This window comes from Bos indicus, chromosome 11 (genome assembly GCF_029378745.1).
Source record: "Bos indicus isolate NIAB-ARS_2022 breed Sahiwal x Tharparkar chromosome 11, NIAB-ARS_B.indTharparkar_mat_pri_1.0, whole genome shotgun sequence".
Taxonomy (NCBI): Eukaryota; Metazoa; Chordata; class Mammalia; order Artiodactyla; family Bovidae; genus Bos; species Bos indicus.
In genome coordinates this window covers 46,059,521-46,074,972 of record NC_091770.1, presented here as the reverse complement: position 1 = coordinate 46,074,972, position 15,452 = coordinate 46,059,521, and the positions used below count along the sequence as shown (strand labels likewise).

The window sequence follows — 15,452 nt, the reverse complement described above, 5'->3', positions numbered from 1 at the left end:
TACTATCTGGCTTCCCAAAAAACATCTAAAACTCTGAGAAAAGGACACAGCAACCTAGTTTTGTTGACTTTTTTAAGCCATGTATTGATCAAGCATAAGAGAGATAATGTGTCAAGACTGAAAAATCCCAACACTGGGAGTTTAAGGGTTTTTCGTTTGGCCACATTGCAACAGCATGTGGGATCTTACTTCCACCACCAGGGGTCACGTCTATGCACACACCCTCCTCCCCCCCACTCCGCCACCCATCACACCGGAAGCATGTGTGCTTCCCTGAACCACCAGAGAACTCCCAACAGAGAATTTTTTAATGAAGCTGAGCTACACACAACCCTCACTTTAGCCTTCTTCCTAACAGCGATGCTACAAACAATCTAAATAAGGATCTGATAAAACAAGATAATTCATCGTGCTAATGATATGTCCAAGATGCGCTAGTATTAAAAAAAAAAAAGCTAGTCTGTTAGAACAGCCCCCATGGAGTAATGTTACATATATTCTGGGATCTTAAGAAATGTTTCAGGGAGGAGTGGGGAACCTGCTGCTAGGGGCAGTTCTCACCTGCTAAGATATCACCTTCTCCTAAGAATGCACGAGGCTAACTCATCTGGGAACAGATGTGTATGAACAAAACCAGCAAGACAAGTTTTCTAAAAACGGTAGGCTTTTTATTTATTAAGAGGTAGACAGATGAACATGGAAGGCTGGCCCATTTTAACTTGCCCGAAGTTCATATTCCACAGCATTCATCCATCCTGCACTGTCAGAAATCTTAAAAGAAATACCCAAGACTGCCAGAAGGATTTTTCTTCCTACTTCTTCTTAGCAAGAACAGTCAATGAACTGCTTGCAAAGAAGGAACTACTAACCTAAATTTTCACCATGTCCAAAGACCCTATTAGAAGTTCCCACAGATGCCAAGAGAACCCACCACTGCCAACTGGTGGGCAGGGTACAAGTGACTATTTCTCTAAGACTACTAGGGAAGCTTGGGTTATGGTGTTTCTTGTTAAGTCCCTGTGCATGTTAGGGCAGAAGCTGGTGAAACCAACAAAGCAGAGCACACTCTGTCAAATGGCTCTGGATGGTTGTTTAAAAAAAAAAAAAAAGAAATCACGTTATCTTCAGAGACAACATTAAAACATAATGGAACAGAAGCCTGATACAAAAAAGTAGAGAAATATATACAGGAATTCACAGCCCAGAGGGAAAAGGGACCTCAAGAGGAATCAGTGGAAACCTGGCTATTTTACATAGCTAGTTTTGAGACAAGTCATATTTAGCACGAAAGCAGTTAGAGCACAAGTAGAGCTTCCCTCCCACAGCTCCCAATCTTGAAAGAGATTCTTTTGTCAGTCTTCGGTAACACTGCAGTCACTCTTCAAAGGAGCAGGAAATGTGTCAGGTGGTCCCAAACATTGACCTGAATTTCCGTCACACACAGCCTCACTCTCAGAGGATGATGTATTTGAAGACTGCCATGATGGCAGCACTGATAACACCTGAAATGGGGACTGTGACGAACCAGGCCATAAAAATGTTGCGGAAGAGTCGCCAATCAACAGCCTTTTTGGATCGGAGCCAGCCAACGGATACAACAGAGCCCACCTGTGGGAGGAAACCACCAAGAACTAGTTACTGACGTGCCAGGATACTGTACTAAGACTTGTGACCTTATACAGGTGAGGAGCCCCAGACTACCAGACTGATCCATGAGAACTGGTTTGTACTAGGAACAAGATGAAGGCTGCATAAAATCCAAGCACTGAATCTGTGCTAACTGGGGTAAAACAGAATAGGAAAAGAAAATTCTCTTTTTCCTTCTGAGTTGCTGGAATTTAATGAACTATATTAATAACAGGGCTTCCCTGGTGACTCAGATGGTAAAGAACCTGCCTGCAAAGCAGGACACCTAGGTTTGATCCCTGAGCTGGGAAGATCCCCTGAAGGGAATGGCTACCCACTCGAGTAGTCTTGCCTGGAGAATCCCATGGACAGAGGAGCCTGATGGGCTACAGTCCACGGGGTTGCAGAGTCGGACACAACTGAGCAACTGATACTTTCACTAATAATAAAAACTGCTTTAGTAACAGATTCTTTCTTAGTGTTAGGTTTCCCAAAGATTCCAGAGGGAGACTGCTATTAGACCTAATAACTAAATCATTTGCACATCTCGCTCAAAGAAAAATGACTCAAAGGCTCCATGATGAACCAACTTAAATTCCCTTAAGAAAGCCAGTTTCTTTCTTTCTCTATAGATATCCTATAGTTCTTAGTCATCAAGCAACCTTAGGATTTAGTAAGTTTCTCGGGTGCTTCAATTCTGAGAGGCTCTGAGTACATGCTTGCTTTATACTGCCTTTCGACAGACCAACAAGCCTCACAGGCTTGCTACCTCAAAAGGGCTTTCATATTTTGGGGGATATAAAATATATTATCTGCTTAAATAAAACAGACATAAGGAATTGCAAAATGGGTCTTTACATTCTTATAGTCATTTGTCCTACACTTGTGAACTCTTGGACACTCCCACAATGTAAAACTTTCTAAACCAAAGTATCAAAGGAAATAACAAAAAACACCTTTCCACATATCTACTAAAACCATTCAAGACACAGTACCCTTTATCACTTACTTTACAATGTGTGGTGCTGATGGGAAGACCAATATTCGACGCAATTACTACAGTGAGGGCAGATGCCAGCTCAATACTGAAGCCGCTGTGGACACAAACAGATCACTAGTCAAGAATGGGATTTAAATTGTGGTAAGTTAGCAAAAGTTAGTACAATCCTGCAGTGCTCTATCTACCCATGACATCTTCAATTTGCTCTAAACTTCTGAGATCTACTTTAAATCAGGCCATGAGATTCCTCTTCTGTTTTCCAATGTTTAAGGTTTTAAGGTTTTCTGTAAGCCCATTATTAAGGCTTGAACTTCTACTTTGAAGAACTTAGTAAACATCAGTATTGGCTCCATAAACACAGATAAAAGCCAAATATACAGCCATTAAGTCTTAGCTCACACATCTTTCGCATATGTTATCTTAAGAACAAAAAGCATTAGCCTGAGACCTGCTTTACCAACTTACCTAGAGGGCGTGATGGGTGTCAGATCCTTCCCCATGGTCTGGATGACTCTCCTTCCCCACACCCAGAGACCAATACAGATACCAACACCACCATACAGCAGAAGCCATATTGGTGTTGCTACTTTTGAGGAAACATCACCGGTGTCATAAACCAGATACAAAGCAACCAGAGGACCAATGGCATTGCTGGAAGAAAAAGAGAGCAAAGATGACTTTGCAGGCGAAACTACAGCTTGGAAAGAGCCTATCTGTTAAATGCTTTGCTAAGTTTTCTAAAGCAAAGCTTTCATTAGCAAACTGTCTTTCAAGGGAAACAAATGGAACCCCCCCACCCCCAACATAAAGAGCAGGAGACCATGAGAGTTGTTCTCAGAGGGAACATCCCACATTTGGTAGCCTGTCTTTCTACAGGCCCATCTGAAGCAAATTTGAATTTCACGAACAGTTTACAAACCACAGAACTAGGATTAATAGCCTACAACGTCAATCTAAGGGCAGTAACTCTTATCAAAGAACTAGATTCTATCTTGATAAATGGCTTCTCTGTGACATGTATATCACCTACAGAAATGGAAGCAAGCATTCTTTGTAATCTCTCTGAAGAAATTTTTCTTCCTGTTTTGTACATCAGTTGCTATTATCTCATTCAATCTGCATTATTCAATGTCCCACAAACCGAGCCTTATATAAAAGGATGATGCAGTATAAAAATAGAATGAGCGGCGCCAAGAATCCTGACTGACTGACCTGACGTCATTGCCACCATGGGCAAAGGACCCAAAGCAGGCCGTGAGGATCTGCAGGAACTGGAAGAGGAGAGACACTTCTGGCTTGTCCTGGTCGCACCATTCTTCCAGGGAGCTAGTGCTCCCTTTCCTGTCGCCCAGACCCATCTCTGCCTTGACACTCACGTCCACCTCCGACGCCGAGTGAATGTCAGACACAGCATTGCAGTAACTGGTGTAGCTGTCCATTCGAATTCGCTTCTTGCTGTCTGCGTTAGGCCACGTCAGCTTCTCCATCTCTTCACCCTTCTGTTCGCCTTCTTTGGCGCGGAAGGAATCCAGAGGCATGCCGCAGATTGCCATGGTGTAGGAAGTGTAACTATTATTGCGCCTCAAGGGTTTGTCACCAGAATCTCCCATGCAGTCTCCCACCTTGGCAAGATGTAACTTATGGAGGAGCTCTTTGTACAAGCCAGAGTCTTTGTGCACGGTGTGATACTGGTAATGGCCGCTGGAGTTAATCTGGTTACTGACAGCTTGACTGAACTGAACAAGGTTCCCATTTGGCAACTGCACAGCACCTGCCAAGACCAAAAGGCACAAACACTCAATGCCAAGAGCATCAGATCCAAACAGTGAGCCCCTCAGTGGTATAGGAAACAGAGGGAAACCCGCCTGTCCCCAAGGAGAGTCCACGCACCGTTCACAGAGCCGTCGATGCTGGTCTCCTCTTTCAGGTCTATGCTGGGAAGCCTCTCTCGCTCAGGAGCTTCTTCCAGGTCTCCAAGTTTGAATGAGACTGTTCTCTCCTCCACCACAGCCCTGTGGGGCACGGTGGCCGAGCCCACCTCTGAAACAGGATTCCTTGTTTCGATATCACTGAGTGACAACTTTGTTTCTTCATGGTCTTCTTTCAAGCTATTCTTTTTTTCCATTAAGGGGCTTTCAGAAGGACTAGACTTGATTTCTCCTAGAAAATAAGGATAGAAGGATGTTATTCTTTGGTTGTGACCAAACTAACTTGCTCATTTCCCCTTTCCCACCTCCAAAAAAAAAAAAAAAAGAATCCATGTCAAAGTAAGGCCACATGTAAACTTAGGTGAAAATTCGGGATAATTTTCCTGTCTGCTTTATTTGTCATATCTCCTATTTCTCATTTACAAAGGAACCAGAGATGCAAATGCATAATATCCTAGTATCAGGGGTTGTAAACTTTATTCAGTGAAGGCCCAAACAGTAAACTCTGGCAGTCCAGTGTCTGAGACTCTGAGCCTCCAATGTAGGGGTCCTGGGTTCGAACCTTGCTCAGGGAACCTGATACATGTGCCATAACTAAGACCCAGTGCAGTCAAATTAAAAAAAAAAAAACACAAAACTGAGCCTCCTGCTGATCCCTTCTGTAGTAGAAAGTAACTCAAGTAGGGAAAGGGCTGACTGGCAACTGAAAACTGCCTGAATTTCGTGCATGTTTTTTAAAATGAATAATGAATTTGGCTGCATTGGGCCCGAGTTGCAGGTGATCTAGTTCCCTGACCAGGGATCAAACTCAAGCCTCCTGCACTTGCTAGTGTGGAGTCTTAGTCACTGGACCACCAGGGAAGTCCTTGCATGTTCTTTTAAAAAAGGAATGGCCCTCAATTTCAGTCCATGAGTTCAAGCAACATGACTCAGCTCAATGCAGGCAACTCAAGGTGACTTGAATTTCTGCCTCTATAAAACAAAGAGAAGTGCCTTATGGTGCTTGATCCCATGATGAGGTGGGAATGTTTTCTGCTTCTGTACCAATGCCGCTGGGGCACTTAGGCATCCCAGTCAGGCAACAGACCAGGATATAAAACCTTAGCAAGATGTGTCTCATCTCCTCCCAGCCTGAGGGAAAAATGAGGTCACAAAGTCCTGAAGGCCACCAGACTGAGCGCAGAGCCTCTCAGAGGCTCCTCAGCCCAGCTGTATGACACAGCACCCTGCTGCTGCCACTGCAGTCCATGCGGCTCTCCAATGCTTCCAAGAAACAACTGAAATCACCACCCCAGCATTCACAGATGAGACGGGCAGAAAAAATGACTTCAAGAGAGCTCAAACAGTGAGCACAGAAATACAAGGTATAGAGACTGATACCAATCAAAACATTCCATATTTGATTCTACCGGAATACTCTGTATATTAAGTCTAAAGGAGCCCTTCATGTGTGCTCCAGTTCTGAGAATTAACCAAATCTAAAGTCAGAGGTATACATGAGCCTAGCTCTGAAGACATTGAACCTGACTTAAGCTATACGTGGTAGTCGTGTTGGTAAATGTTTCCTGTGAAGCTATCTCATACCTTTTATTTTTCAGTGAATCCTCATTCTCTCAATTAATGTAGACTACAGCTTCTCTGTATTTATCTAGCATATCACTGGCAAGTAATCAAGATACAGTTTAACAAAAAAAAAAGGGACAATACCCAAATAAGGCCAAATGTGCCTCATCACACATAGGTCTCAGGTCATATTAAAGAACATCGTCTGGACAATAAACCTGTATCCCCAAATTTCCATTTAAATGTTTCTGGCTTTACCAATCTATCCAAGTAGAGGATTTTTACAGATGGCCAAACAAACAAAAAAAGGCAAGCACATTATGAGTTAGAATTTTTTTTGCTATGATTTGTTACTTACGTTCGATTTTTCTCTTCATCCTGGGACATACAAAGAACCAGACGATAAGGGCACAGAAAACTGCACAGCCCACCGAGATGAGGATGGTACCCCACAGAGGAAGTTTGTCAAAGCCCAGCACTAGGAGATAAAACGGTGCATCTTGAAAACCCCAGGGCAATGGCCCCCCTGTAATGACATGTAAACCCTCCTCTTCGGGATTCCGGGGTTCCCATGCCAGCCCATCACCCTTTTCTGCTACTGCCAAGTCTGAGGCTCACAGGCTTTACTGTGCTCCCGGCTAGAGGAATTTAGGAGGAAAATCCCATAGCATCTGAAACCCACGACCATCTGGCCCACTTTTAACACCTGCTAGACTACCCATCTCCCAAGCTCCTTCACATACTAGGCTTTTTCCTTTCTTTGCTTTGAAGAGTAAAGGATCGTTAACACTGAGGATCTGCAACCAGCTATGAAGCAAATGGAAACATTCCACTGCCCAGCCTCCAGCTGGAACGGCCACACACACCAATTCATGTGTTATGTTGGCACATGGATTTTAACATTAAAAAAGCAAGTACCTCAGTCTTCACTTTTCTCATGCTGATATCATCAGTTCTCTGTGGAAGTTATCACATCCATTGTAAACTAGCTAGAGCAAGATTATCTCTTAGGATGCTTTATCAAACTAAGATACTGAGAAACTATCAAACTAAGAAAACTGGGACATTATCTATCAAAAGATAAGAAACGTTCAAAGGGCTGTCTTTCACATAGTAGTAATCACGCTAACAAGCCACATCTTAATCAGACTTGCCTACTTCTCACATGGCTCAGAGATTATTAACTAGTCACCTGGTTATCACTTAAGTGCCAACAGGCTCCAAGCCACTAGCCTATATTAATAAGGGGTAAAGCCTAAAAAGATGCTATAATGATCTGTGGTTTATACAAGAATATCTTAGGTACTTGTGACTGTTTTGCTTATTAGGTGTTACTTATAAAATGGAAACTATTTTCCCTCAAAGTAATTCACATTTAAGAATCAGATATAAATGGAGGCCCCTTCAAAACTAAAGTTCTGTAGTGACACAATCTTTCCATTTTAATTGTTATCAATTTGAATTATGCAGTTAGTCTCATAAGCTAAAATATACATGAAAATTAATCAATCTATCACAATTTAAATTTGCCTATGTTCCAAGTCAAAAAGTGGAAATGAGACTGGTTTTTCTTGTAAATGATCCACCAAAGGACAAGACAAAAATATCCATGTTCCCTTTTCAAAGAATGATTGAAAACTTGAGTTTCTAATTTCATTGAACTATAAGCTGCACTGCTACACCATGCAACACGAGTGCTTAGAGCCTCATGGAGAATTTTTTTAGTTTGACATGAAGAGCCCAATTTAAAGCAGATTGGAAATGCAGAATGCAAGCTTTCCTTTCTCTATCATTTGTTAAGGAGTCTGGTAACCCCTAATAAGATCAATAGTCTCATAAAGTTGTCCAATTTCTTTCCTGATTATTCCAAGAATAAAAACAAGGTTAAAAATACTTCACTAAATCAAACCAACTTTCTAAAGCAATTATCCTTAAATTAAAAATAAATATTTTAGTAAGTTAAAAAAAGAAAAAACACTTCACTCACTCCATTTTTGGTCTGTGACTTATTACTTCAGTGAGATTTATGAAGCAAGTTACACTCCATTAGTCAGAAATGAAATCAACTTAGTGGGTCATAATGAGCATTTTTAAAGAAGAGTATTTGCAACTGTGAGCACACATTACAGAGTGAGGATAAGTAGCTTCGAGATATTTCAGTATCTTTCCCTCTCCCCCCAACTCTAAGCACGCTCTGTCCTAGGCAGCAATGCACAATGTGTTTCTCCCAACGAGTCACAACAGCCTGACCCAATGAGTCAGAGGCCATACAACCAAATGAACCTAAGAGTGAAACTGACTGATCAAGGCATAATACTCTCCTGTCTGACAAGTTACAGATTATCCATCTTTTTCAGTGGCTAAATTGAACATGTATTATCCTAATTTAATCCGTGCTTTGCCTTCGTCCCAACATAAAAGTAACATTTCAAGCTTTATATTCTCACAAATATTTTTCCTCTTAGCTGCATGAATTCTTCTTCCAAGTGCACTTAGAGCAGGTGTTAAACATCCCAACTCTTCTTATTCAAGCAGATTCAGGGGAGTAAATTTAGGACTGAGAAAACAAAGCAGCTCCAATCGGGAGAGAAAAATGAGAATATCCAGCAAACCAGTCATAAATGACTGATATTTCGAAGACAACATATAACTAATGACTCTTCGGCAGTCAGAAGTTGAGGTTAACATCAATTCCAGGTATTTTTAGCACAAGTAGGAGGGAGGGAGGGATAAGATCAAATTATCGGTGGATCCTGTGAAGACTAAAGAGTAAAGGTCTGTAGTGATTTAGAATCTGAGCAGGTCTCTTTGGTTGAAAAACTATCTAGGTTAAACTCAGCGTACACTAGCCTGCAGCCTTCTGAAATGGGCGCAGGCCAGTCACCTTCTAGTAGATTTCAGCCCTGTAAAGCAAAAAGGGGTAAATTGGGCATTTAATGCAAGTTTTAGAAACAATTTTAAATTCACATTTAAATATTCTGATGTGTACTTACATGGCGCTCCAGTGTACATGATGGAAAAGAGGTTGATTCCAACCGTGCAAGCATAGAACACTGGCAAAGCTCGCAACCCATTAGGAACTGGATCCGCCTGTAAAATTATCATTGTTGTAAAGATCAAGACCTTAAAAGCTGTAAAAAGTCAACCCATTTCCACTGAACCTTATCAAAGGGCAGCTCCAGGAATTACAGTACCAGCCAGTAACTCTCTCCATGGTAGTCTCTGAGGACAAATGGTCTTTTCCTACACTGCTCCTGGAAGTCCCCCTACCAAGGCTGATCTACATCTATCTGAATTTAAGTTTGTGTTTGAATTTATGTTTGGGGGGTTGATTGGGGTTTTTCTTGTTGCTGTTATTATCCCCTGAAGAAGGGAATGGCAACCCACTCCAGTACTCTTGTCTGGAAACCCCATAGACAGAGGAACCTGGCGGGCTACAGTCCATGGGGTCGAAAAGAGTTGGACAGGACTGAGCAACTGATCACATTAACAAGGCTACCTATTACAGATGATTAGTGATGTCCTGGATGGTCAGTTTCAACCCCCAGTGCTCTAAGGCAGTGGTCCCCAACCTCTTTGGCACCAGGGATGGGTTTCATGGAACACAACTGCTCACCTCCTGATGTGTGGCCCAGTTCATAACAGGGGGGTGGGGACCCAGGCTCTAAGGTACCTCATGTCCAGATAAAAATCCGAGCACACCCCTGAAGATGTATTCTACATTTGTGAGAGGTCAAGAAACAGACTATGAGTTATTACAACATCTCTTACCTGACTTTATACCTGCAATGACTTCTCAAATATAAAACAAGTAGAATATACTAGCGACAACCATCTTATCTAGACATTTGATAAATAAGCCACAACTAATGATTTACCAAAGTGCTAAGATAAAAATCAATCGTATACGAGGTCATCTCGTCATTCAACAGACTGTGTGCCAAGCACCATTTCGGGCACGAAAATGTGGAAGTGAATGAGATAAAGTCTCTGTTCTCTCAGAGCTGACACTGACATGCTAATACAGAATGATGCTCTGAAGAAAAAGGGGAAGGAGGCAGTGATGGAAGGAAGGGCACACTTTAATTTAGGGAGGAGAGGGAGCCAAGACACAGATGTGTTACATCAACAAGCATAAAGCCATGTAGCCAGGTACACACCCAGGTGGAGAAACAGCAGCTAGAGAAGAAGCTATTTGGAAGGCAGAATGTCCCAGAGACATCAGCAAATACAGAGACCCTGAGGCAAATGCTTGAATTGTCTCGAGGAACAGCAAGGAGGCCAGTGTGACTGGAAACAGGAGTTAAAAACAAGAGCACAGGGCTTCCCTGGTGGCATCTCTAAGTCCAACTTTTTGCAAACCCATGGACTGTAACCTGCCAGGCTCCTCTGTCCATTGGATTTTCCAGGCAAGAATACCCGAGTGAGTTGCCATTTCCTCCTCCAGTGGATCTTCCCAACCCAGGGACTGAACCCGCATCTCCTGCACTACAGGCAGATTCTTTACTCGCTGAGCCATCAGGGAATCCCTGGTGGCGCAGTTGGTTAAGAATCCAGCTGTCAATATAAGGGACACGGGTTCAATCCCTGGTTCCTAGAAGATCCCACAGGCCTAGGAGCAATAAGTATGTGTACTACAACTACTAAGTCTGTGCTCTAGAGCCTGGGAGCAACAACTACCGAAGCCGGGGTGCCTAGACCCTGTGCTCTGCAAGAAGTCACCCCCAATGAGAGGTCCACGCACAGCAACAAAGACCCAGTGCAGCCAAAAATAAATTCTAAGGAAAAAAAGAGCACAGATCTTAACACGTGGCAAGGCTAAACCTCAAAGATGTTGTCGGCCTAAAGGTTTAATGCTATCTTAGATTCAATGGAAAATCTTGTAGAGACAAGGAAAAGACTCATCAATAATACATGGGAAGACTGAGTTAATGGCTTAAGATTAAGGAACCAGAAAGCAGAGGTGCCATTCCCAATCAGCAGAGATGATGGGCCCTAAATGAAAACCACCTGAACATCAGCTCCCCAATCTGCAGTCTCAAAGAATGCTAAAGATAAGGGACCCGACAAAATAAAAAGAGCCAATAAAACCTAAGCATCCCTGAGCCACTCAATGATGTGGGTCCCACCCTAAGGGTAGTAAGGTTATGAACCTGAGCTGTATATACCTTTTTCTTCTAAGAATAATCTGTGGTTTTAAGAAATTCTCCAAGGAACTTAAGACTCCCTCTGTTCCACACCCACATCAAAATCCATGAGGGTTCCAGACATTATGTAGGGGCTTCTCTTCCTCCCTTCTGTTACATCAGAACTCCACTCAACCTCCCCCGAGGTAACCAGGGCTGTTTTATAAGAATGTTTACCAACATCTGTCTCATCTAAACACACCAAAAACTTTACCTCGAAGTAAACATCTCATCACCTCGCTACATGGGATGGGAAAGGAGGGTGTCTTCCTAACTCATTTGCAATCAGTTCTTTTTTTATACCCTGGACATGTCTGAAAAGATGCCCTAGATAGATTTAACATGATTTCTGATAGAATGGAGGAATATTGAAAGACCCCTCTTCTTCCTCGATGAGACAATTTTTACTCTCAAATTATACTAAGCGATAGAGATTAAGTTTTCAAAGTATTACATTGCTATCTTTTGCCAGACTCAGGCCATGGTAAACAATCTGAGTCACTTTATACCCGTCACAGAATTTCTATGAAAGTGAAAGTGAAGTCACTCAGTCGTGTCTTTGCGACCCCATGAGGACCAGGCTCCTCCGTCCATGGGATTTTCTAGGCAAGAGTACTGGAGTGGGTTGCCTTTTCCTTCTCCAGGGAACTTCCCGACCCAGGGATCAAACCCAGGTCTCCTGCATTGTAGACAGACGCTTTACCAACTGCGCCACCAGGCAATTTCTATAGAAAGTACAAATCCTCCCAAGAGCAGCTTACAACTAGACCAAACAAATGGCTCAGTACATTCTTACCACTTGAGATTAAGCTACCTGTCTCCCTTCACTCAGATTTCTTCAGTTTAGAAGAGTTTAAGCATTTACAATGGACTGTTAAAGAGTCATTTACCTCAGGAAAAGGACAACTTTGTTTACTGAGAAAAAAATGCATTTATTTTTACTGTAACTCAGTCCAACAACATCCCTTGTTGTCTACATTTATTTTGGAGCCAGCATCAGACTTCATGATAAAAGAAATGCTATAGGGTCCCTCAAAAGGGATTTCAAAGGGACAGGAAATTAAATGGCTATCTGGAATTTTTCTGCCAAGAAAAACTAAACAGACTTTTGTGATTTTTACCTTTACTGGTTCCTTTTTACCTATTCTGAGATATTAAAGTCAAGTCACTGTGAGAGGTAGGAGTCCCCACCATGAAGTTCATAAACTGGTTTCAATAATCAACACTACACAGGTAATTAGGTTAAGGACCCAAACTACTCCATTTTAACTGGCAGGTAAGAAAAAGCCATCCGGGGCACTCATGCTTACAATTCAAACTGGCCCGAGATAGAGAAGCAGATGGACTTGTGGACACAGCGGGGGGAGAAGGGGAAGGTGGGACGAATTGATAAAGTAGCATTGCCATATATAAACTACCATGTGTAAAATAGCTAGTGGGATGCTGCTGTATGGCCCTAGGCCAGTGCTTTGTGATGACCTGGGGGTGGGGAGGTGTGATCCAGGCTTAAGGAGGAGATGTAAGTAACACTTATGGCTGATTCAAGTTGTTGTACTGCTGAAACCAATGACATTGTAAAGCAATTATCCTCCAATAAAAAAAAAGGTGGGTCTGCATATGATGGTGGTTTTAACCTGCATACAGCTAAACAAAGCCATGCCAAACACATTAATTTTTTCTGCTTTCAATCTCTTCCATTTCTTGGCACCCCTAAGTGTTCATTTAATTTCTCCTTTCCAAATGCCTTCTTGGGTATTGAAAACTTTCTTCTTTCCAAGAAGTTAGGTACAAAACAATGTTTCTAACTCTCCAAGGTCACACTCCTACACACCCATCACACTTGTAAAAATGCTATCGGTTTGAATACCACTGAATGTGACCTACTCCAGGTCATGTGAGGGGTGGAGGTGGGGGGAGAAAGATTACCTTACGGAGGATGAATGCACGAACCAGGAAGAATAAAATCCCAGACATAATACCAGAAAGCAGAGGAGAGACGAACCAAGACAACACTGGAATAGAACACATTAAAAGAAACATTAACTAATGAAAATCAGGAACCCAAACGCTCCTCCCTCTCAGTCCTCCCTTTTCAAAACTTTAATCCATCCCTCCAACTTGACACCATCTACTTACTCCCACACACAACGCCTCCTCCTTGTGGTAACAGGACAATAAAAGGACATTTAGAATGAAACGTACCAATTTTTATCAGTTCAGACCACTTGACACCTTCCTGCCCCTTTGCCACCAAGGAGAAACCAATGGTTGCACCGACGATACAATGGGTTCCAGAAATGGGCAGCTTCAAGAACGAAGCCACTAGTTGCCACACCGCAGAACCTGAAAACACGTCGTTTCATTTAGACACAGGCAGAATTCCAGTAATGTACGCAGCGCATATTACTGAAGGTAACCATCTGAAAAGCTTCAGAACACAAGAACGGAACTACCCCTAACGGGAATTCACTAACCCACCAAGAGGACAATCCGGGCGGGGGCGGCGGTGGTGGTGAACTCACCAAACATCGCACTGACGGAGCCGGCCATCAACAGCTTTTGGGTCGAGTTGTACATCTCCACGTCAATTAAGCCCTTCCTGATCGTCTCGCTCACTTTGGCCCCCAGGAGGACAGAGCCCACCGTCTCAAAGATACTAGCTAAGATGCAGGCTTGCTTGAGGGTCACTACACCTGATCCCACGGCTGTACCAAACGAATTTGCTACATCATTGGCTCCCACGGAGAATGCCAGGACGAATGCAATAATAAAACCCAGGATGAGCATCCATAGGTAATCCACCAACGGACCAGAAGCGGCAGTAGCAGCAATAGCAGTGGTAATGAGCGGTGTCACGGTCGTTGCCATTCTCTAGAGTAGTGGTTCTTGAATGAATCAGAGAATTACTGAGCGGTGTTCAAGATGTGTAAACAGAATATGAGGTATCAAAAATGCTATAATAAATAATATATATTATATAAAATTAAATACTGTAAACTACGGCACAGAAACCGAGCTGGGGAGTTACTGCTATACACTGCGTATGGGCATCTGTTGTCTGGGGTTTCTTTGGCTCTGGAGGGCTAGGAACACGGAGCAGAATTCCATGGCGGAGAAGAGAAAGGACGCAAGTTCATCCTGGAAGGAAGAAGGGAGAGGAATAACAATAGCCGTGCGCCCTTGGAGGCCGGTCCCGCACTCCGCGCCGACCCACTGGGACTGGGGGGCCCCGGCCGGGCCCGCCATCCGCGATCCGCTGTCCCCCGACCCGGAGAGAAAGCGCCGGGCACGTGGCGCCGGGGACCACCTCCGCCCGCGCGCGCCAGCCCGGCCCGGCCCGGCCCCCGAGCAGCCGGCCCCCGCGCGCCCTCCACGCGAAAACCGGAAAAGGGCCGTTCCCGCGCGCGCGCCACCAGCGGACCGCCAAAAAGGCCCGCGGGCGGGCGAAAGAACGAACGGACGGACGGACGGGCGGGCGGGCGGGGTGGGGTAGGGAGGCGGGCAGCGACGAAAGCAAAACCCCACTGAGCCGCCAGCCCCGGCCCAGCCGGCCATCCCCAGCGCCGCAGCGCCCACACTGGGCCCCGGGGAGAAGAAAGAGCCTTTCCAAGGTGGCGCCTCCACTCACCAAAGAAAACGAGGAGCTGAACGGGAGGCGAGGTCCAGGCGACGGGCTAGAACCACGGACGCACGCACCTTTTATCGAAGACCAAACGACCTGGGGCGGAGGCTCTGGGGATGGCTCCGTTGGGCTGACGACTGACCCTGGAAGCGGCCGCTGACGCCTCAGCAGCGAAGAGAAAGCACGCAGCGCGCGCCGGCAGCCATCACTCTGGCAGCGCACGCCGCCGGCCCCTACTTATAGCCGGCGCCGCGCCCCGCGTGACCCGCCGCGCCTCGCGCCGGCCGGGAGTCCCACCCCCGGGATGACGCAGTCCCCGCCAGCCCGGCCGGATGAGCCAGACAGCGGCGCTCATTGGCCCGCGCCGCACTGTGGTCACGCCCCCAGAGGGGAGCTTGTCCACGTGGGGAGGGCCAGCCCCTTCCCTGCGGCCTTGCCTCTGCGTCTTGGCACCACCGCCTGGAGTCAGCGGCGGAGGCCTCTGGGGACCCTCACCCGGTCGCTGGAGGTCGTCAAGCGGGGGTTAT

At 44.7% G+C, this 15,452-nt stretch overlaps 1 protein-coding gene across 1 annotated transcript; it reads right to left on the bottom strand.

Moving 5' to 3' along the window:
• Positions 1-646: 646 nt before the first annotated feature.
• On the bottom strand, positions 647-15,148 carry SLC20A1 (solute carrier family 20 member 1). Its single transcript, XM_019970250.2, has 11 exons — positions 14,932-15,148; positions 13,826-14,441; positions 13,506-13,646; positions 13,230-13,315; positions 9,111-9,207; positions 6,476-6,595; positions 4,517-4,786; positions 3,839-4,397; positions 3,092-3,277; positions 2,636-2,720; positions 647-1,608 (listed from the first exon to the last, which is right to left on the bottom strand). The coding sequence occupies exons 2-11, from the start codon at positions 14,169-14,171 to the stop codon at positions 1,453-1,455; spliced, it is 2,046 nt and encodes a 681-aa protein (XP_019825809.1). The 5' UTR covers positions 14,172-14,441; positions 14,932-15,148; the 3' UTR covers positions 647-1,452.
• Between the last annotated feature and the right edge of the window lie 304 nt (positions 15,149-15,452).